We start from the raw sequence: 23,204 nt of genomic DNA, 5'->3' as shown, positions 1-23,204 counted from the left end.
ATAACCCAACAATAGGTGCAATGGTGATGTGAAATTGTGAAATGTGAATAACATTTCAATGTTTTCAACATAAAGCCCAGCTCTGCATTGAGGTTTGGTGTTCAGAACTCAAAGCTAAAGGTAACAGAATGTAGGCAAGTATTTGGAACAGTAGCCTATTTACTTGCCCTTGTTAAATCAGTTCAAACCAGTAATATTTTAATTCAGATCTAAACAACAGCTCACTAATTTTGGTATTCTGACTGATTTTTAGATAATCATGGCCAATCAAATGGGGTGGTGAACATTTTACCATCTGAAGGACATCAAAGTAGTGTGTTATTGAAACCTTAATGCAACATAGACGACGGTCTTTAACGGCAATTAAATTTGGCTCTGCGTTTAGAGGAAACCTTTGATTCTGTTATTAAACTATCACTGTTTCACTTGTCAATGACAAGATGTCCTATCTTTGAAACTTTGAAATTTAGACATTAATGTTTGACAATATTTATATTAATTATTCAAGAAATCTATCATGTAACAAGTACTACATGAGTAAATGACACCACAAACACTGGTGTCTGGATTAAACATGTTTGCTTGTTTTCTGTTGTTTTACAGTTAGGACAATATTTCATTCAACAGGCTTCCCATGGTCACGGAAAACATGAAAATATTAGGGAATTTTAAAATTGTGATTTAATGCTTGGGAAAGTCTTGGAAATTTCTCTAGTGAATATAGATTTGTCTATTCATGCAAGGCTCTAAAATATTTATCTAAAATGAAATATGCTTTTATAATTATAAAAATCATAATTTCAAAAGAAAATTAATTGGTCAAAAGGTGTGGAAACATGGTTTTTAGTATAATATCATATAATATTATCAAATAATATTTTATCTGCAACATTCCTAATGATAATTACAAGCAAGTAAATTAAAATTAAAATAGAAACATTTAGAAAATAGAAATAGAAAATGTAATATCTGAATGAAAATCTCTTCAGACTTCAGATACTTATGATATATAAAGACTGAGTGGTGGTGGCGTAGTGGGCTAATCAGGACGTTGTTGGTTCGATCCCCATAGCCACCACCATTGTGTCCTTGGGCAAGGCACTTAACTCCAGGTTGCTCCGGGGGTATTGTCCCTGTAATAAGTACACTGTAAGTCACTTTGGATAAAAGCATCTGCCAAATGCATAAATGTAAAGAATAATGACTGTGTGATTAATGTGTGTACAATATTGTTTTAAAGAGTGAATGCAGGTACCCAAGCTTAAGTCATCTCTATTGAAATGCTTAGTGAACTTAGTGGCCCCTGACTCCTTTTTTTGACAGAAATCATCAAATCACATACCCAGTGCAGTGCATTTAGATCAGTGACAGCAAGATCAATAAAATGATTTAAGGGGACAGCCATTGGGGCCAGTATGAAGATAGTCTGTGTCATGAGAGCAATGAGGCAATTCATAGCCATCAAAAACCATTCAGATTGTTAAGACTCTATGACCTTCTTTTCCCCCATGGGACACTGTCCATGGTTCTCTGTCATGACTGTGTAACTAAAACAGTGAAATACGTAGTGTAAGATACTAACAATTACATGTAATTAGAACCTAACTGGACGTATAGAAAGTCTGTTCAATCTATAGAAGATAACCAGGAAAATATGAATATATGTCTTTGTTACAAATAACAAAATGTTGCAATGATTCACAGCTATAATATGTTCAGCTATTTTAATCACAATCAAACATCAGACAATTATACACCAGAGTCTTGTATGCAAAAATGTTTATTAACAATTTTCTATTTGCACATTTTTATGAGAATTAAGATTTTTTTTTCTCAATGTGATATAAATGTTTTTTTGCAGTGTTTGTCATATTTTATCAGCTGGTGCTCTTGTGGAATTATATTTAAGCGTCCATTAGCCATGCAATCCTGATTATTTAATGCATTTAGATGTTTGTAATATTTGATATTTCTTAATATGCTATTAATATTTCAAATAGAGACTTAAGGCAATGAAATTTGTAAGCTTGCTACTCCTGTCAAATCTGCTCTTACTTACATTAATAATAACTTTCTTTACAACTTCTTTGATGTACTGTTGGATTCAGTGTAACACAAACAATTTAAGAGCTCCACATATTCCATACAAAAAGCCTCACTTGAGGTCAGGTTTTAATACACACCATCGACAGTGTCTAATAAAAATTAATAATAATTAAAAAAGGCAGATTTAATAGTTTATTGTCCTTAAGTCGAATTCTCCTCTTGCCAAACAGAGCCACAAAATCTTTCCTTTTATTTCATAATAATGAGGGTGAAATTATCCAGGAGCTCATCTTCATTTAGTAATAAAATCCCACTCTAAGAGAATGGAAACGTTAATTAAACTTTAGTTAAAAGCTTGACAGCCCTGTGTGCGTTTGTGTGTTTTGCAGTTTCCTGCATCACTCTCTTGTGTATTTCCTTGACCTTGTGAGGAAAATAAAAGGGAAAGCAAAAAACAAAAAGGATAATGAGATGACACAAATGAGATTGTTAATTGTGTGAGCCGCATCCCCAATATAGAATCCATCCTCTAAATGTGAGGCTCTGCTCAACAAACAAGTTGACTAAGACAATGCTCAGATTCGGATGAATATGAAACCATGATTAGACCAATACAATACTAAGATTACAGAGAATGCTTTTGTCTGTGGGTAGCCAGGCATATGTTTATCCCTGCATTATTCTGGATGTGAGAGGCTGTGCGGTACGTGGGTGTTTGTATAGAGAGGGTCCATAAGTCTGCAGGCAAGATATGCTCTGAGGAAATGCAAAGTGCCAGCTCACAAAATGTTGTAACTTAACACTTTTATATAACAAACGCTTTATGCAAATGATACATATATTTTTTTTTTATGTAAAAGGGAATAAATATGGAGATTAGTTGTTTAGCTCAACTCTCACAAAGACACGAGCCCAACAGCCATCCTAGGGTTGTCCAGGTCCAGGGAGAAGTGATTAAATAAATTCCTGTTTCTGTGTGACCCAGCAGAAATGTGGACAGCAGGAAGACCATGTTTTGGCTCAGTGGGATAGAGGTAGCGGGTGTAGAAATTGTACACATCCGTTCCAGGGAAACAAAATGGCACAGGGGAATGCTGTGACTGGCCCTTTGAGTCACAAACTATTAGACAATCTTGTGTTGTCTATTGAAGAAATCTAGTGTTTGTTTTCCTGTTTAAAACAGGTCTGTACACAAAACAGCTTTGAAAGCCTGCGATTATAGACAAGCAGAAAAAAGATAATAATGTCTAACTGAGGAAACTTGGATACATGTGAATCAATGATTGGAGGGGAAGAGCAGCTTAGCTAATCAGGCGTATACAGGACATCAGAATTATTCTGCGAAATGATGTCATTTGTCAAATGGGTGATTTCAGTGGTATTCGTAGATATTTGTATGTAACGTTAACAATGTCGATTTTTCAGTGTGTGTTTATGTGTGTGTGCTGTCAGCTGTTCAGAAACTTCTGATTCTTTGAACCCCAAATAATTAATTTCATTTCATCATTTCTATGTCTCTAAAGTTGTTCATATGTTAAAGGGTTTGCATTTTAGATGCTGTCAATATGTAGATATTGTACGATTTGGTGTCAATGCAAAAGTTCATTCCACACACATTACGAAAACCTACAAATCCTAATGAGATCATTCAGATTTCAAACCTCAAGTTCACAATGGTATAGCAAGCATTTTCTCAAAGTTGCTAGAAAATGACCATGGCTGTCTTGCTCAATAACCTCTGTATCGCTTGTGCGAGACCTTAAGTTGAAATATTCAACAGTTCTTTCCCAACTGTGACAAAAAACACTGGATTTTCCCTGGTTTCAAAAAGCATTAATTTCTAGTGTGTTTTTAGTCACATACTCTGGACTTCTTCACCTCAGTGTGTGGTGAACCCAGAAGCAGTGTGAAACACATCTTAAGAAAGAAAGTTTTGTTGTTTTTTTTTTATTATTTTATTACATATTACTTCAGCATCATTCAGTTGGCAAAGTGGTGTAAAAAACATAGTTGTTTTATCTTATCTAAATAATTCATACATTCAGGGTACCTTGCACAATAAAAACATAAAACATATGTACATGTACATTACATATTACATGATTTATAAATAGTACTGATTTACAGCATATTACAGAATCACCAGCAGGTAAAAGTACCATTGTGCATTTACAGAATTTCCTGTGCACTTAGAATTTCAGAATTGACATGATTTAAGAGGTGGCAATTGGGTGGTATTCAGGGCTTTGTGGAACATGTTTTAAAATATCAAGAGCCTCTCTTTCACACTACCTCTATCGCTTTTCATTTTCTTTTTGTCTTTCTAATATCACACTTCATTGCAATGCACAAGTGTATATTAAGCTGTTACATAAAGAAATTACATGCTTTTGAGATCTTCAGACAAATAAAAAAATACCTCACAAATATCAGCCAGTTTAGCATCAAGGAAATCCGTCATGGGACTTATCTAATACAATATATTTATTTTAATTAGTAGATCTTCTTATTCTTCTTCTTCTTCTTCTTCTTCTTCTTCTTCTTCTTCTTCTTTTACATAATTGTCTTTCAAACTTAGACATTGGATTGTTACCTGTTTGTAATTAAATGTATTATTACTGTTGTTTAATTTGCAATAACATTTATTTCTGAGTCTTTTTCACTAAGTGTTACAATATCTTTCAATTTCCATATGGCTATCTGCAAAATCAAAAATGCATTAATTCCAGTCAACACATCTCCTTTGAAAATGAAAGGATTGTGAAAGCTCAAAGACACAGAGAATTTGCTCTGGTCTTCTCAAACTAACTAGGCTTGCTTTTCCATTCAAGTATCTTAGTAGTTAGTATTTTAAATAAGTAAATTAATCCTTCTCTTGAGTTTAGACTCTCATCTGATGCAAGTAGAAGAAATGTAATCCTTCACTAACAAAACTGAACTTCTTTTTTAAACATTTATGGCAATTAATTATATTACTAGCATTTTACCACCAAGGCTTGTAATGGTATGTCTGGTACAAATCAAACCAAAAATATCAACAAACCAAGAAGAAGCATTGCCTTAATTGTAAAAGTTTTTTTTTTTTTTTTTTTTTTTACTTCACAAGGCAGGCCATTTGGTCATTCTTGGACATGTTAACCTTTCAGATATACAAAAGCAAAAATAATAGTTCTTTATAAGGAAAAATAAAATTCCCTAAATAAATGCTTCAGCCCAGGATACTTACGAATGTACTGATATTTTCAGATAGATCTACCCTATGTTCACCTAATCCAAGCAGGTTACAATACCAGGGATACAGGAAACACGCATGTGTGGATCAGCGTTTGGTAATTTTTGTGCTTTTTTGAAATATTTCAGATAGCATGTAGGATCTACAATTTGAAGTTGATATGGAACCACACAAAACACATTCTGTAGTATAATTGTAACTATTATCTGTGTATCCATTCATTCACTGCTCTGAGGTTGACACTGCAGGTAATTAGCAAAATACGAAATATAATTGGTCATATCAGCTCTGTCAACAGTCACATTCAGCTTTCCCATTACATGCTATGGGGTTTTTCAATTTGCATAAAAACTACTGGTAACACTTTACAATATGGGTGCATTAATAAGCATTAATTCATGCTTAACTAATGCACAGATAATATTGAGTTAATGTATGACTCATGATTAACTAAGCCATTCATTAATGATTGCCACATCAGCAACTAATAAAGAGTCTGTCTGATTAATATATCAAGTCATATATGAATTGCTATTAATTAAATGTGTCATCATGGATTAATTCCCTAACAACATATTATATGAACTAATAGTGTTAATTAATGTGTTAATTACCACAATGAGGCGAAGCCATGTATTTGAACCTCCACCCAATATGGGTGCACTAATATGCATTAATACATGCTTAATTACTGCATTATTACTGCAAATTAATGTGTTAATTACAACAATTACTTAATGATGAGTTAATAGTCATGTGCCTCAACAAGTAAAGTCATAACATAATGATATCTTTGCAAACCATTAGTTATTGATTCATTAAAACAAATGCTGATACAGCCAAAGTACTGCCTAAAAAGTCATGACTTGAGAACTAATTTATCATTAATGACCATCATTGGACTTTATAAAAGCTGTTTATTTAACATCGGTTTCCAAAATCATTGCCAGAAGGATGCAGAGATAAAAAAAGAGATATACAAAATATCACACACACACACACACACACACACACACACACACACACACACACACACACACACACACACACACACACACACACACATATATATATATATATATATATATATATATATATATATATATATATATATATATATACACACACACTACCGGTCAAAACTTTTGAAACACTTGACTGAAATGTTTCTCATGATCTTAAAAATCTTTGGATCTGAAGGCATATGCTAAAATGTTTGAAATTAGTTTTGTAGACAAAAATATAATTGTGCCACCATATTAATTTATTTCATATTTTTTTTTGAAATTGATGACTTGGACCAAATAATAAAGAAAAGCAGCTAATAAGTGCCCAACATAGATGTGAACTCCTTCAGTACTGTTTAAAAAGCATCCCAGGGTGATACCTCAAGAAAGCGGTTGAGAAAATGTCAAGAGTACATGTCTGCAAATTCTAGGCAAAGGGTGACTACTTTGAAGATGCTAAAATATAACACAGTTTTGATTTATTTTGGGTTTTGTTTTGTCACAACATAATTCCCATAGTTCCATTTATGTTATTCCATAGTTTTGATGACTTTACTATTATTCTAAAATGTAAAAAAAAAAAAAAAAAAAAAAAAAATATATATATATATATATATATATATATATATATATATATATATATATATATATATATGTGTGTGTGTGTGTGTGTGTGTGTGTGTGATATTTTTTAGATATCTTTTTGTATCTCTGCATCCCTCTGTTTTTTTTTTTTTTCTTTAGCGAGGCAATGTTTTTGGAAACCTATGTTAAATAAACAGCTTTTATAAAGTCCAGTGATGGTCATTTATTATAAATTAGTTCTCAAGTCATGACAATAATTAAGCATGTATTAATGCATATTAGTGCACCTGTATTGGGTGGAAGTTCAAATACATGGCTTCAGCTCATTGTGGTAATTAACACATTAATTAACATTATTAGTTCATATAATAAGTTGTTAGGGAATTAATCCACGATGACACATTTAATTAATAGCAATTCATATATGACTTAATATATTAATCAGACATACTCTTTATTAGTTGCTGATGTGGAAATCATTAATGAATGGCTTAGTTAATCATGAGTCATACATTAACTCAATATTATCTGTGCATTAGTTAAGCATGAAATAATGCATATTAATGCACACATATTGTAAAGTTTTACACTACTGGTCATATAAATGAGATCTATGTTTGTGTTCAACACTGTGCTTTCATAGCACATGGTGCATAGCGTTATCCTGCTGCATTCCGCTAGCCTTTGACAGGCAAAGTAGCAGTATATTTAAAGAAATTACTATCATACACTGGTACCAGTGTAATTCATTTTAAATGCTGCCACACATGATAAATATCTGTGTTACATCAATTCTCTGTAGGCTTACTATGAAAATCTGTTTGACCATTTAGGACATCCTGTATTCATATCACTACAGATTGTAAGACAATAGCAACCATAGTTATGGTATACTTAATATTATTATTCCATCCATCCATTTTCTATACCTGCTTATCCTAAGTAGGGTTGCAGGGGGTACCTTGGGCCAAAGGCAGGGAAACACTCTTAACAGGTGGCCAGTCTATCACAGGGCTAACTATTATTATTACAGTATATTGTTAATACCTCTAAGTGTATGTAGACTAAAGCATTTTTTTTATGTATTTAGAATATTTAATAATTTCTTTCTACCAAGATGTGCGCCTACAGTTTAGATTTAAATGATCATGCTTTGCATGACCTTATGAAAATATCGTCTTTTTGGTGTTCAAAATCTGTTAAAATCATTATTCTGATCAACAATTTCTAATAAATCAGGTAGGTTGGTTATACACTTCTTAATACGAGCACTGTGCAGTGTTTCTCTTAAAGAAGCTCTACTGACAAAAATGGCACAGAAACAGCATTCTTTCCAAACTGCAAAGACAACTCTTTTGTGTGCCACCTAGGGACTATCCTTCCTATTTCAACATTCTACCTTAGGGAGCATTGCTGAAGATGTTTCTCTCACTTTTGAAATATATATATATATATATATATATATATATATATATATATACATACAGAAATAACTGTAGAACTAGAAGAGAGGCTGCAAGGGCATGACAGCAAGATGAGGGGGTAACATGGACGGAAACATGGCAGGTCGGGGCAGGGCATGAAATGTCACAGTCATAGGGTGAATACTTGGGGGTGCCGGAACCACAGGTACCTGTGAAGGTGTCACGAAGGGAGTAGCAGCGGGCGGACAGATCTCCGGCCCCAATGGAAGTTGAGAAACAGGCAGTACCTGGGGGTAAAGGCGGGGTTGTGGGGGAAGGAAAGCAGGGTGGTTCTGTAGTATGGTGTGACGTATAGTGATGGAGCCAGAAGGTATGGAGGAGGACAGGTGAACTGGATTGAGGTGGGCAGATGACATGGGCAGATGTGGCCTGGGCAGGACGGATTTGAGCTTGGCAGGAAACACCTGCTGGTGCAGCAACTGTCTGTGGCTTTGGATCTGTAGGAGACAGTGTCTTTCCATAGCATCTGAGGGAGGCTGGAATGATGGAGGAGGTTGGAACAGGCTGCTGGTGGTGTGGAAGCACTCCCTGCTTAACTTCTCCTCAGCCTGAATGCCTAGGTGAAACCTCTGCAGTGGGGTTTGAAGGCTGTGCTGACATGATTTGTCATGAGTGGCTTTTTCAGTCCTCTGCAGGGCAATCTCTCTTACATCGAGCAGGCAGGCCTGAGCTGCCACTGAATACTTGTTACAATTCTTTACAGGGGTTTGTACTGCTTTAGACATGTTACTGTTCTCCTTTGTTAGCTCCTTTGAGAGCTTTGAATTAGTCTCCAACAGAGCTAGACTGCCCTTGGTGCATGAAGAATTGATCTGAGAGGAGGAGTTCTGCTGCCAATCACTGCTATCCACCACAGTATGATCCAGGGAATTGCTAATGGAAGTAAATGTCTGAGAATCAACCACACTGCTCTCTCTATCATCAATACTGCATGGAATTTGGTCTGACCCATTTGAGCTGTCACACATGCCTTTTAAAACAAGGCATTTCATGCTATACTCCTCCGTGGCCTTGTCCTGTTCTTCCAGAACTCTGTTTTTAACAATGGGGCATTTATTTGCAAGGCATGATGATTCATCTTGGACATGTGTCCGTTTCAGTCTTTTCCTTAAAATCCTGTGCTCACAACAATTAAGTTCTGTATCTGCAGAGGCATATTCTTCTAATGAACATCCATCAGAAATCTCCTCTAATGATCTGCAGAGGCCACAATAATCATCTGGTCTGTGCTCATCTCCATCGCTTTGAGAATCTTCACGTGGCCTTTTCAAAATTTGTCCTTCACTAGGTCCATCTCTGTCAGTCTTAGGTGGTGGAGATGCCTCCACTGGGCACCTCAGGGCTGTGCTGGAACTCTGAAAGTTATATGCATTATGGCTGTTGGAATACTGTCCTGTGATTGTTAGCTCCCCTGCAGTTGGATTGTCAGGCTTTTTCCTGCTGTTACCAAGCACCTTTTCAACATCGGCGCAGAACTCATCAGAGAGAATGATGCAGCCCGCTGAGCCGTTTACATCGGCTGGTGCCTCCTGCCTTGTACCTCCCGCCCCTTCCTTAACCATGGGAGCTGTGCTGCTGTCCTCAGCCTGATTTTGAGCTGATTGCTTTGACTTTTCTAATGGCTGCACTTGCTGTAAAGTGGTGCCTCTAAATTGGCTATCAAGTCCTTCCACACTCCCAAGCCGTCTGTAGAATTTCTTACATTTTACCGCATTGCTCTCTGTCTCCCGGTGTCTTTCTCTCCTCCTCTTCCACCTCCTTCGCTTCCTTTTGCCATGGCTCCTGTAATAACGTCGATCCCTGGCCCGAAGCTTCTCTTCCATTCTCCTACTTGCATGAATCCAATCTTTGGAATGTCTACACCCGTCATATGTTTTCAGCCTGACGCAACTCTCTGTGTCACTTGAATACTGATAACACTTTCTGACCTTGCCTTCAGGCCCTTGGCTGGGACTGTTTCTAGGGCTGGCTGTGGATTCCTCAATGTCCTTGTCAGAGTGGCAAGATTTGAAACCTGAGCAGACAGATAATTCCTCATCAGTTTTGGGCTCAGTCATCTCCTGAGTGTCAGCAGGCCTTCTAATCCGTGACCTCTTGAAGTCAAAATGGAGGGGGTTGCAACTGAAAGACAAGGATGGCTCTGTCCTTGTGAAGGTCACCATCTCAGAGGGCCACTGAAATATGGTGTTACCATCCCTGCTTAGAACAGAGAAAAAAGGCTGGCTGGGCTTTGTGAAAAGGGATGATGTCTTTTCAGTTGCATCCTCCACTAGGACTTGTCTTCTTGGAGGAGAATCATTCTTGGGTGACACATCTGAGAAACTCTTTTTGGGAGGATCACTAAAGTTTGAGTGCCCCTCCTGTGTAATGCTGCTCTCCTCTACTGTCACCTCTTCAGAGGTCTCAGGTTTACTTTCAGCATTGCTGCTTTTCAGGATCTCAAAAGAGTCGTCAGAGTCGAGAACAATATCAGCACTGTTTAAATGAAAAGGGGAAGTGGTTACGAGGGGGACGCAGGGACTGGGCACATCCTCTGAGTAAACGAGCAAAGCACACAAATCTGAGGCATTTGACGAGAGGCTCTCCCTCCCCACAGGTGTATCTGATGACTCCTGACTTCCTGTGCTGCCAATTTTTTGGAAGTGCTTGCCCTGCTGTGTGCCAGTGTGGTAAAATGCCTCCTCACAATTTAGTACTTTTTCCTCTGTGGGGGAGCCGGGGAGGTCAAGCTCGACAGGGGGTACTTTGAGTCTTTGCCTGCGGTTTTGCTCCATCGATCTCTCCTCCATGCTCTCACAAAAAACTGCCGCTGATGACTCAAGCTTAACAGATGCTTTCTTTGGAAAGGAAAAAGAAAATGCAATTTTGCGTCTGAAAGTTTGCTTTTTGGCCTTCCCATTGTACGGCCATGGTGACTGCTTACAAGCTAAGCCACAGCTGCTGGAATGGATCTGACCTCCTGAGTCCTGACTCGCAAAGCTTTGGTTCTCTTCTTGGGAATCATCGCAGCAGGACTCCCTGAAAGTTCCTTCCACTGCAACCGTGGTCGATTTGAACATAGGACCACTTCCTGGGGCACTGCACCATAAAAAGAGAGTTAGAAAAGAAAAAGATATTATATGAGATGCAAGTGTTGATGTGTCCATAAGACTACACATTTCAGGCTTATGGAATTGTGTTTGACTGCTGTTTTCACTTTATACTACAAACTGGGGGTGGAAGCCTGAACTTGGGGGTCTGAATATGAGTGTTAATATTATTATCATTACAGTTTGAGAAAAAATATCAATAATTTTTTTTTTTTTTTTTTTTTTTTTTTTTTTTAGATGAAAATTGGAAGATTTTCAGATTTAAGATCAGATTTTCAATGTGGTCTAAGACTTTTGGAATCCACTGTGTATGCAAAAAGTCTGAGACCCACTGAAAGGATATATACTGTACATATGAATATACAGTATGAATATGAAAATACACACACCAAATTTAATTGATAAAGGTTTTTATCTGGGAAAAATAAGTTATAATCAAGCCTATGACACATAGTATGTAAAAAAGGAAATAGCAATTTAATAAAGCTTCACCCACCATTGCACCTCTCTGCGCTGTTCAGCAAGCTCATGTAGGCGTCTGAGAGCTCTCTCCTGTTTCCTCTCATCCTTCCTGGATTTGGAGGCCACGTTGCGGGCAAACTCTCTCTGCTTCAGTTCCTTCAGCCTCTGTAGGGTGACATAGAACCTCTTATTCATTCACCTCAGATTGTCGACAGCAGAGTGACAAAACCTATTTGAATAATAATCCTCTTTAAGAGCATGAACCTTTCCCCCTGCTTTAACAATCATTCATTATGAAGACTGGGTATCTCTGTGTATCAGACATTGAGGAATACACTGGAAAAAAAAAAAATGTAATAAAGGTGTTTGCACACAAATGTTATGTTTCATCAAATCCATTTTCTCTGCAAATGAAAAGAAGCTGAAAATGAGGTTGCTTAACTCCATGAAATTGTCCTATTTATTTTATATAAAACTCAGTGATGCTTATTTGCATTTGTTTCCTGGTCTGATAGGTTTTGTGCCTTGAATGCAAGATTGATGCAAACCACTGTGAGTATCTTATGCTAGGGCCATAAGTGCATCTCAAGCAGTGAAATGTATTGATTGGGATTACGTCTGAACATATAGCATACACTTAAATTAAGTCAGTTGAATAATCTAAATTTACTTCCATTAATAATTCACAAGAATATGATATTTATGATTGTTTAACGACTACATTCCTTTTGAAAGCACCAGACGTCTACAAGCAACAACTAGCTCAAGAGCAGTTATCACATCCAATTAATCCTGAAAGCTTTCATTCAATTATCCATTAATACTTCATGCTTAGCTTTAAGACAGAGAACAACCTCTTTTAGAAAAGCATCTTTAAAGCAAGACAGTCTATATGACCATGTCCCTAAACAGTTGCACCTCTTTTGTGCATTGTATTTCACTGCAAAATACCTGCGTCTTATTCACTAACCAGCTGCAATCCAGTTTAACCAGGCGCAATCAGTGCTGAAATAGTGATGTTCCACGAGTATCTATTTTAAGTTAGTCATTCTTTTCAGGGCAAACATGTCTCCCTTCTATGTAAATTAGCCTCAAAACTTAATAGTAACAGCTGAGAGTAAACCTAGTGATGGTTTCTCCAGACAGCCAAGAAGAGTCATCTGCCCCAACATTAAACATTCCACTCAGGTTGCTCTGTTATACACAGTTCAGTGGAGCTGTAACCTCTCCTATTTGAGAAGGCTTCAGTGATTGCATTTACAGTGGCTGGGTCTCATAGTCAGGGAAAAGCAAGGCGGTCACATCAGATATAATTTTGTCATGTTATAGGGCCACTCAGTGTGGAGTGGGCACACCAGGGTAACTAGTTTGATCCCATCAGGATAGGGGTCTCAATGCACACCTGGCCTATATCCTATCTTGTCCCTCTATGCTGGCACAGCATGGGCAAATTCAGTCCTGATCTGTCATACTGTTTTATTGTCAGCCAGCCTTGCAGAAAATAGCAAACAAGTTGGCGTGAGCTATATTTATTTGACTCTCAGGTGCATTGCTTGGAGGAACTGTTATTCATTGATTGTTAATATATTTGGTGAGAAAAGCTCTGGAATGAGCCGCTAATGTAGCCTGTATTTCACATGACTGGATGTGGTTACATCATTTATAGTAGGATGCCGCACTGACAGGAGAGAGCTGCACAGTGACTGCAGATACCGTGTAAAAATCTTTCATGTATAGTGGGGGCAGAAGAGACTGACAGGCCGCTTGAAAATGAATGAAAGTTTTAACACAATAATTTCTATTCTTAATTAAAAGCAATATTGAGACCAGTCAGAGAGTGAAGCATTTGCACTGATGATTCAGACACTGACAGGAACACTGGGCTTTTCTCTAACTCTGGGCTTCCTGTGGGGCCTCAGGCCTCCCGTACTCCATTATATTCTCAGCAGACATGCTCTGCCAGCTCCTGAGGGGGGCTGGGAAATTGTGCTCCTCATCTATCAACCCACGTTTGTTGAGAAGCTGAATGGTAGCATTTGCTTGTGCTTTGTAATAGTTTAAACTGTGAGGAGTTGAGGCAAGGCCCATAACCATACAATGAACACATCTGACTGACACAAACAAGCAGTGTAGCACCCATATCAAGTGAGTGAGGGACAGTGGCCTCTTCCTTTATAATCCATTCATTTTGCTCCTGTTGAGGTGTTCAATAGCAAGGTCATGGGTGGAGGGTTCGTAGATGGTGTTCAGTCGATAGTTCAGTGAGCCCTGTTATTGGCAGCACAGCGGGCCCCAGAGACTCCATGCATTTAGTTTCTGAGTGAGTCAGAGCACAGGGGTCAGGGCCAATATCAAACACCAGGACAAGTGGTGGAATTAAAGCTTTAACTTGCTATTAAAGGTTACTGTGCTATTTTTGGACGCTGGCAGTTCTTAAATCAACATACTGAGTGTGAAACTGCCTTGAAGTTAAGACACCTATGTGTGGCACAGAATAACTTTGACAAATGTTCCTTTTTCTTTCTTTCCATGTCTCCAAACACAGGTTCTTGTTGCTCTCTAAGGTTTTCTCTAGCACTTTTGTTCACTTGCCATAGTTTCATATCACAGTGTGTATAATACTCAAATGGCTCAGCGGATTTCAATACTGACTAGACTAAATGTGCTCAAAATCAAATATTCTCACCAAAAGGCTAAACATATAAATTGAAAGTGTTTTCAGCCACTCATTTATAAATGTTGGCTTTATGACTTAATGGAGTTTTATAAACAAAGTTCGGGAGGAGCATGATTATTTAATCTGGCTAAGCACAACGCCAGAGTAAGCATATATAAACCGCTGCTTACCTCACTCTTTCAGCATCCCTCCGCCTCCCCAACTCCACATTCTTCTATTTATTACTAAACTCAAGAAATTTCCAGGGGGATGTTCAGAGCTCGGGTCGAGTCTCGAGCCCTCCACTATGGACAATGAGCCAAATCTGTTTACCTTTACCCTATTCAAGAATTACTGTATATTTATGTAAACTACAGAAATCAATTTGTGGTTCTCAAATAAATATTTCACCCAAAAATTTGAATTCTGTCATCATTTACTCACGCTCATGATATTCCAAACCCGTATGATGTTTTTTCTTCCATGGAGCACAAAAGATGATTTTAGGTAGAATTTCAGCCTCAGTCAATATTTACCTTTATTACACCTATTTTGCATACAAAGGTGTGAATGGTGACTGAGGTTAATTCTGCCTTCTCCTTTTGTGTGCCAAAGAAGAAAGAAAGTCATACAGGTTTAGCAAACATGAGACTGAGTAAATGATGGCAGAATATAAATTTTTGGGTGAACGAACCCTTGAAGAATAGGTCAGCTTAACTTTGTCTCATGAAATAGGGAAAACAACAGGAACAAACAACAACAAAACACTATGACTTCTAATCATCCTGTCTGCTTGTGATCTATGGCCCTTAAATTAAAACTCCATAAGACCACTAGCACTCCACTGGCTCTGAGTCAAGGGGAAATCCATTTGTCTTGCGCTGTACAGACGTGCTACAAAATCTATTTGTTGTCATTTTCCAAAACACTCATTTATTCCTATGCTTTGCTTTCAGTGGATGTCTCAAGGGGCACACAACAGGACCATTACCTGCTTGTGAGCATGGTCATACGAGTTGATATGGTTGTCAAACTCTTGATGCTTGTAGTACTGCTTGTCACACAGCTGACAGTAGAAGTTGGCCTTGAGGTCCTCCAGGGCTTTGTCCAAAGTTTTCTCATTCTCAGCATAGTCCTGAAGCAAAAATAAACATCATAATCCATCAGAATAATTGCTTCCAACTAGTTTAAAAACACTTATAAAATCATAATTTTGTGTGACACACTGTGTTGACATGCAATGTCCTACTTTATGTACTTGAGCTGTAATAAATTAAATGTTTTAGCATTCCTTGGCTTTTGTCGTGACTGAACAGTTTATATATAACAAATATATAAATAAATCGGTTTGGCAAAATCCATTTTACCCATTACATTCAAATGTCCTTGCAAATTCTCTGCTGTGAGCGTTTAGCTATAGTTGAGAATAGTAAATTTTATATTAATACAGGCAGACTCTTTCCTGTTATTTATTTACTTGATATGGTTAACTAAATAAATGTGCTTTATGCACTTATATTTTCTGAGGGGGCACCTGTGGTGATCCTGGCTTACTTGGTGCCAGAGGTAGGTTAGGTACGACTCGATTGGACTGGTTTTGACATGTAAATGGTTGATTTCTGTTACAGCATTTTAGATAAATACAATTTTCAACTTGTTTATTTAAAATACTTGTGCAAATGAATTATCTTATTTTTTTAAATTGCATAGGGAAATTGCAGTCAATCAATGTTTAAATGGGCATGGCACTTACACAAATATATATATATATATATATATATATATATATATATATATAGTGTGTGTGTGTGTGTGTATGTGTTATATCATATTGATATGTATTAATAATTTTTGAGGGAGAATATTTGTGGTGCTCTTCTTTGATGATGCTCATAAAACTGAACTCATCTCCCATGATGCCACCCTCATTTTCTTTGGCTTCTTTAAAACTCTTTATTAAATATTGATTTATAACAAAACTTAGATGGGAATAGTTTCACCATGGGCAGATTGTATTTCTAATCTAATTTATTTATCGCTTGGTATGTATGGAAACTCAGATTTCAAAGCAAGACACAAAAACTCTATTCCCAAAAGATCTCAAATCCAAATGACTGCAGGGCAGAGAAAGGCACTTCTGTTTTAATTGGGATCAGTTTACCGTATAACTCCTTGTTGAGTTAAACGTTAGGCTGTCACCCAAACACTTCTTCAGCACACCTCTGTAAAGAACAGCACGTAGAGGGAGACTAGTAAATCAGTCAGGGGTGATTAAGTTAACAATCAAACCTGTCAACCTGGATGAGATGGCCAATAGATGATATATGTTTATAATCATCAATCAAAGTCCACAAACATATGTCTGGTGTTATTGCTGACATCCCAATCTTCTCACAACTGCATCAAATCCAGTACACTGAGAGACAGCGAAGCCCAGCTCATTCCAATGATCTGTTGCCTTGTGAAAATGGCCTGTCTCTCACTCATCTTAGGTGAGAATACAATACTGTGATGCTGCTAAACACACTTCTATTATATGCAAAGATAATAACATCCCTCTCACTTACTCACACTGTGTAACAGCATGAAACAATTGCCATATAATTGTACTTAATAAGTGGCTAGCTTACAGGTAATGAAATCAGTATCACTTGATTAGCTTGATGTGTGATGAAAAGTGATGCATATTTTCTTAGCTCAGTATCACTGAAAAGTTAGACTGAAATTATGTCAGAACATGGTCAAGTCTTACACTCTTAGAAGAAAAGGTTCCATATAGAACCCTAAAGGGTTCTATCACTCGCTTCATATTTGGAACCCCTAAAAGTTTCAATATAGAACCCTTTTTATGGGTTCTATCAAAAGAACCCTAAATGGTTCTTTGAGCCAAGTTGGAAGGTTCTATATAGAACCTTTTAGGGGTTCCCAATATAAAATCATAACATTTGGTTTTTGTTCAGTTTTTACATTTTTTTTTTTTTTTATACCAGAAGAACATTAAATATGCAAATGTAATAGTTAATATACTATATCACTAAGAAAGTGAAATAACCATATAAAAGACATTTAAGTATCATTAAGTAAAATATTTTTAATAATTTGTATTTACAATAACACAAGCAATAATTAACACAATTCATAATGCAATAGTTAAGAGAATTGACTTAATAAATCCACAGGTTTGTAATAATAAGCTACAAGCTCATTAGTAGTAATATTATTTATATAAAAATCATAAAATTAAATAATTTAACATTAACTGTGAGTTAACATTATAACCATAAGTAAGATTACTAAACAAGCAAAAAACTAATTAAAATAAATAAAAACAAATAACCTATGAAAAGCTGTTAAACTATTTTAGCACTGGGGCAGATACAAAATAATTTTGTTGCCACTGGTCTGACAAACTGAGTGAGGTCTTTTAGAGACAACAAATTAAACTTCACTTCACTTGAGCCATCTTCATGTCATCAGTTTGATGTCCAGTTTGGCAGTCTCTGAGGGGTCTTGACACCATATGAAAGATCAGGTTGAGGATGGATGTGCTGATCCCTGCAAGTATGTGAAATATTTAATAGACCTGCTGTCAGAATGCAGAGTAATTAAAAACAAAGAAATTGGCATCTCTCTAAATTACGTCTTAAAACGTACATGCATAAAATTGTTGTGTTTTATCTGTATGAAGATGGTCAAACTGGTAATGCTGCACTCCAGAGCCACTGCAAACAGAAATTAACCATTATTTAGTGTAAAAAAACCATGATGCAATGCAATTGAGAAATAATAGAAAAATATATTCCTTTTATGCCATTGTTCTGAAGTCAAATGTCCCTTTGACTTCCACTTGTCATAACTCTGATGATGTTGATGGTCAGAACTTCAGAAATGCATTAGTTGAGTTAGTTGAAGGTCTTTGCTAAAAAAACAAAAAAAAAAACATGTTAAATTAATATGACATCTTCTATATAAAATACATAATTATCATATTTTTGTAGGCTATACATGACAGTAAAACTTCTAACACTAAATATTCACAAGTTGAGAAATTGAAACATTTCCATCACTTCCTCTCTCTGACTTTGGACATTTGACATATTCACACAGAGCTGAATAAAGCTACATTAATCTCTTTATATCAGTGCAGTAATTCAATGCTGTGATGTGCTCCTGGAAACTTGTTTAGTTTTTCCCATGTTTTATTGATGCAAAAAAGAAAGAAAGAAAGAAAGAAATAACATGACCTGGTATCAGGATTACTTGTCAATCCAAAACAGAGATTTTAGTGATTCAAATTTGAAATTACCTTCTGGCGGAGAATATCCTGGACGAGGCCTGGACGAAACAGTTTTGTCGACATTTATTCTTTGTGCATGCTGAAATAAATGTGTAAGTCATAAATAACAAAGAGTTAGGTCAAAATAAATAAAAATAGCATAATATTAATCAACACATTAGTTTATTTCTCTTATTTACCATGGTAATGTCGCCCTTAAACTTACAGCTCAACCGACTTTCCGTGACCGTTGAAATTTGAAATAGGATGCTCGTGCGTTTTGATCACTCACGCCAGTTGCGTGTCTGGAGCACGCGGCTTTAATGTGCCTTTGCGCTATGTAGATAGGACAAAAAATAACCAGCTACACACTCAAGTTGTTTGCTGATTATGATAAACACAATGTTTTGCATCATTTGTTGAATTATGAGTCAAGAATAGACTATACCATAGACTGTATAAGATAAACATGTCAAAGGGTTCTTTTTTCTTTAAATCTTTGTAAATAGAACCTTTTTGGCATTAAGGGTTCTTTGGAGCTGGGTAAAGAACCCTAAGGTTCTATATAGAACCCCCGAAATACTTTTTTTTCCTAAGAGTGAATAGGGAAAATTCTTCCATGAGAGTTATGAGGTAAACACTTTTGTTTAGTAGGACTTATTAGCTACCTACACAATGGATCTAAACATAACATAAAAACAAAAAATTATGTAGATATAGATAAAAATGACTTAATTTTCATTGTGGTTTTTGATACACATTAAAATGCAACTAGATTGTGATAACACTAGATGGCCCTGTGACATTTAACGACATTAAACATATTTAAATGATATCTGTTCATGCATTAACTTTGGAAGCCCTAAAATACTTAAACTAACACTAAAATAATAACTAAATATACTGAAAAACTAACTAAAAAATAAAAATACCTAAAACGGACATAGAGTCTAAACTAAATTGAAAAGACAAATTGAAATTAAAACAGAAACAAAAACTAACAATAAAAAATGATTATAATATTCTACAAACTTGTAAAACTAGAATAACCCAAGAATAACAATCCAAGTTGACTTCAGCAACTTTTTGTACTTGAAGTTGTTTGGGAGCAAAATTAAACAACAGATCCAATATGTGGAAAAACTCTGATGTGGTGTGAAGCTGTGAACTCATTTACAGAGCAGAAAGATCTAATCACAGTATGGGGGAAAGCAGCCACTTAACAACAACTTTGTGTCAAGCTGAGAAATCCCCCATACCTCTCTTTATTCCTCTCAAAATTTAAAAATAGAAAGGCTGTTCTCAAGGGCATGGGACCATAGGCTGAGTGCCAGGGGGTAATAAAAAACAAATAAAAATAAAACAAATAAAATGCATTATTTTTTGTGCTAAGGCAAGCATCATTCTTATGGTTGCTCATATTAGCACATAAAAATACTTAGTATTGCATTTCACCATATAACTCGTTTCGTACTGTGTATATTACAGACAAATGATAGTCAAATCGTGCAGATTGATCGGAAGAGGTGTGCTATTACTTTTCTAAGTGATCTGACTTATGATCTATAGCAATTTTGACTTGGGTTAGTTAACAATCACTCAGAAAACCATAGCAATCCCCTAGCAACCACCTTCTTCAGAAAATATAAAAATGTAGTTAATTATTATAGTTGTGGGAAGAATGGTGTAGTTATGACTAAAGTAATAACTGCTTCTTTTCACATTCTGCTCTGTTTTCATGTCATTCAGCGTGAAAAGTTCCCCTTGTTGGGCCTTTAAAACTAATCTAATGCAGGAATATCTAATGTGTTTAGAAACATTTTGCAAACTAAACATTTGTCTTTTGTTTAATATTTGTAGCAGCAGTCTTCAATCTGGCATTCCATTTAAAGATCAAAAGGCAAGGGTATTTGCATACAGTGGATTACTGTCTGATTTAAAACAAATCCTTTGATGGGTTGACACACAGGGGGTGTTCCAGTAATATAAATAGCACAGTTCTGCAGCATCCCCTGCATCTCCAAAATCTGGAACACAACTTAACATGGCTTTTCCTTTCACTGAAAATTAAGCAAAAGAACACAAAAATCTGAAGATCATGTGTCTCGTCTTACAAGGTCAAGCACAAGGTTGAGAACTAACGAGCCCTCTCGCTGCAGAAATTTAATGAAACAAAGACAAAATTTGATGACAAGAGGATACATGAGTGGTGATAAGAGAGACTGTTATTGTACTTTTTTATCCCACACAAGGGTTTTGACTCTTGAGTGATGTTTTTATGTGGTGTAGTATAGGGACACTTTCTGAAAGATAGGCCAAAGGGTTAGAGAGCGTATTTTGGTGCAAATAGAGAAATTGAAGATGGTCCTTCAAAAAATCCCATCTAGAGAAAAAAAAAAAACATATTTAAAAACAACATTTTGATTAATTAATGCACATTTCCAGAAGCCTTGGAACAATAGCTAGTCAAATAAAGAAAATCAAAAATTAAATTTTGTCTAGGATTATTTTTATTTTATTTTATTTTTTTAATATTCTCGCATAATTTATGAGGAACAAGAAAATATTAGCTTTGCATATTGCTCACAGGCACAGCTGTTGTGAATTTCATTCATATTTTCAGTCTGTTCTAGTGAACATCTTAGTCGCTTCAAAAATACGTTTTATTCACTTTCTCACAATTTACGAGTAAAACGGCAGGTTAACAGGTCATAAACACATATTTTTTCACTCTGTTACTCACACGATGCTATCTTATGACTTCGAAACACTTTTACTTTAATGCATGACTTGACAGATGATATGCAATATCACCTGAAAATGAGCAATGTGCAATAAGCAAACACTGTGACTTTTCAATGTATTCATTTGAGAGGCAATTCAGATACTGCAGATCAGAGATTCCTCAAATGAACACATGAACCTTCAATCAGACCACTGGTGTAAATAAGTCTGGTCTTTGTCTGACCACGTTTATTATTTTAATTTGACATTTATTCCAACACACTCTCACGGTGAAATTGTCAGGATTCGTACGACTTTTCTACATTTGGCTAATTCGTATGATCAGGGCTCCAGACTAAAAAAATTATGAAGGAGCCATTGTCTCCTAAACTGAAACATTTTGGTTTTAGTTGCCACATCACAGAACTGCTAGATTTAGATTGTTGTTCAAAAACAAGATAGAAAGCCAAAGAAAAGACAGCTGATGGCTCATTAATCGGGTGTTTAGTATATATACTGTATAGTTGAGTGCACAAATTTGCATTCCCCTTTTGTGTCATAAGTTTTCACACCCCTTTCAGAATTTATACAAATATTAGAGATAAAATATATTTTTTTATTTTATTTTGTACTGCCCTTCAGAATCTACATAATCAAATCAAATCAAATCACATGCAATAGTGTGTGAAATTCTTGGGTGCAGTTCCGAACAACATAGCAGTCGTGACAGTGATGAGATATATACCAATCTACAATAAACATCAAATTTACACAACACAGTTTAAAATCTAATATACACATAATTACACACAATATACAAATAATAACATACAATGTACATTATACAATACACACAATATAGAATACACATTATACAATAAAAATATAGTATATATATAAAAAATGTACAGTAGGTTGTATTGTACTGTACTGACATTCAGGCTATCGGTTGATAGTCAGTTGCCAGTGTGTTGTTAAGAGATAATATAATTTATGACAGTCCGGTGTGAGATAATAGATTAATAAAGTGCAGTGCTGATGTATATTGATCGTGAGAGATCAAGAGTTCAAAAGTCTGATTGCTTGGGGAAAGAAGCTGTCATGAAGTCAGCTGGTGCGGGTCCTGATGCTGCATTACCGCCTGCCTGATGGTAGCAGTGAGAGCAGCCCATGGCTCGGGTGGCTGGAGTCTCTGATGATCCTCCAAGCTTTTTTCACACACCGCCTGGTATATATGTCCTGGAGGGAGGGAAGCTCACCTCCGATGATGTGTCTGGCAGTTCGCACCACCCTTTGCAGGGCTTTGCGGTTGTGGGCGGTGCTATTGCCATACCAGGTGGAGATGCAGCCAGTCAGGATGCTCTTTACAGTGCTGGTGTAGAATCGTGTGAGGATGTGGCAGTTCATTCCAAACTCTTCAGCCGTCTCAGGAAGAAGAGGTGCTGATGAGCTTTCTTCACAATGGCCTCAGTGTGGATGGACCATGTGAGTTCCTCAGTGAAGTGGAGACCCAGGAACTTGAAGCTGCTGACTCTCTCCACTGGTGCTCCATTGATGGTGATGGGGCTGTGTTCTCTTTCTCTGATCCTGAAGTCCACCACAAACTCCTTTGTCTTAATGACGTTGAGGGAGAGGTTGTGCTC

The 23,204-nt window shown here is 36.4% G+C and overlaps 1 protein-coding gene across 6 annotated transcripts in view; it reads right to left on the bottom strand.

Annotated features, from left to right (window-relative positions):
• Window positions 1-7,391: 7,391 nt before the first annotated feature.
• LOC127447177 (zinc finger protein 804A-like) overlaps window positions 7,392-23,204 on the bottom strand; it is a 93,308-nt gene continuing 77,495 nt past the window's right edge. For 2 of the 6 annotated variants that reach the window (XR_007898352.1, XR_007898353.1), the window contains exons 2-4: window positions 18,868-19,173; window positions 18,216-18,480; window positions 17,648-18,116 (exon numbers count right to left, since the gene is read on the bottom strand). Coding sequence is in view for 1 of the 6 variants with exons in the window: in XM_051708815.1 (XP_051564775.1) it covers window positions 8,372-11,432; window positions 11,940-12,070; window positions 15,553-15,696 (3,336 nt within the window). In the remaining 5 variants the exon portion in view is untranslated. Of the gene's footprint in view, window positions 11,433-11,939; window positions 12,071-15,552; window positions 15,697-17,647; window positions 18,117-18,215; window positions 18,481-18,867; window positions 21,221-23,204 lie in introns of those variants that run through there. The other 4 variants (XR_007898354.1, XM_051708815.1, XR_007898351.1 and 1 more) reach the window with 4 other exon arrangements.

This window comes from Myxocyprinus asiaticus, chromosome 10 (genome assembly GCF_019703515.2).
Source record: "Myxocyprinus asiaticus isolate MX2 ecotype Aquarium Trade chromosome 10, UBuf_Myxa_2, whole genome shotgun sequence".
NCBI classification, from domain to species: Eukaryota; Metazoa; Chordata; class Actinopteri; order Cypriniformes; family Catostomidae; genus Myxocyprinus; species Myxocyprinus asiaticus.
This window is presented reverse-complemented; position numbering and strand designations above follow the sequence as displayed.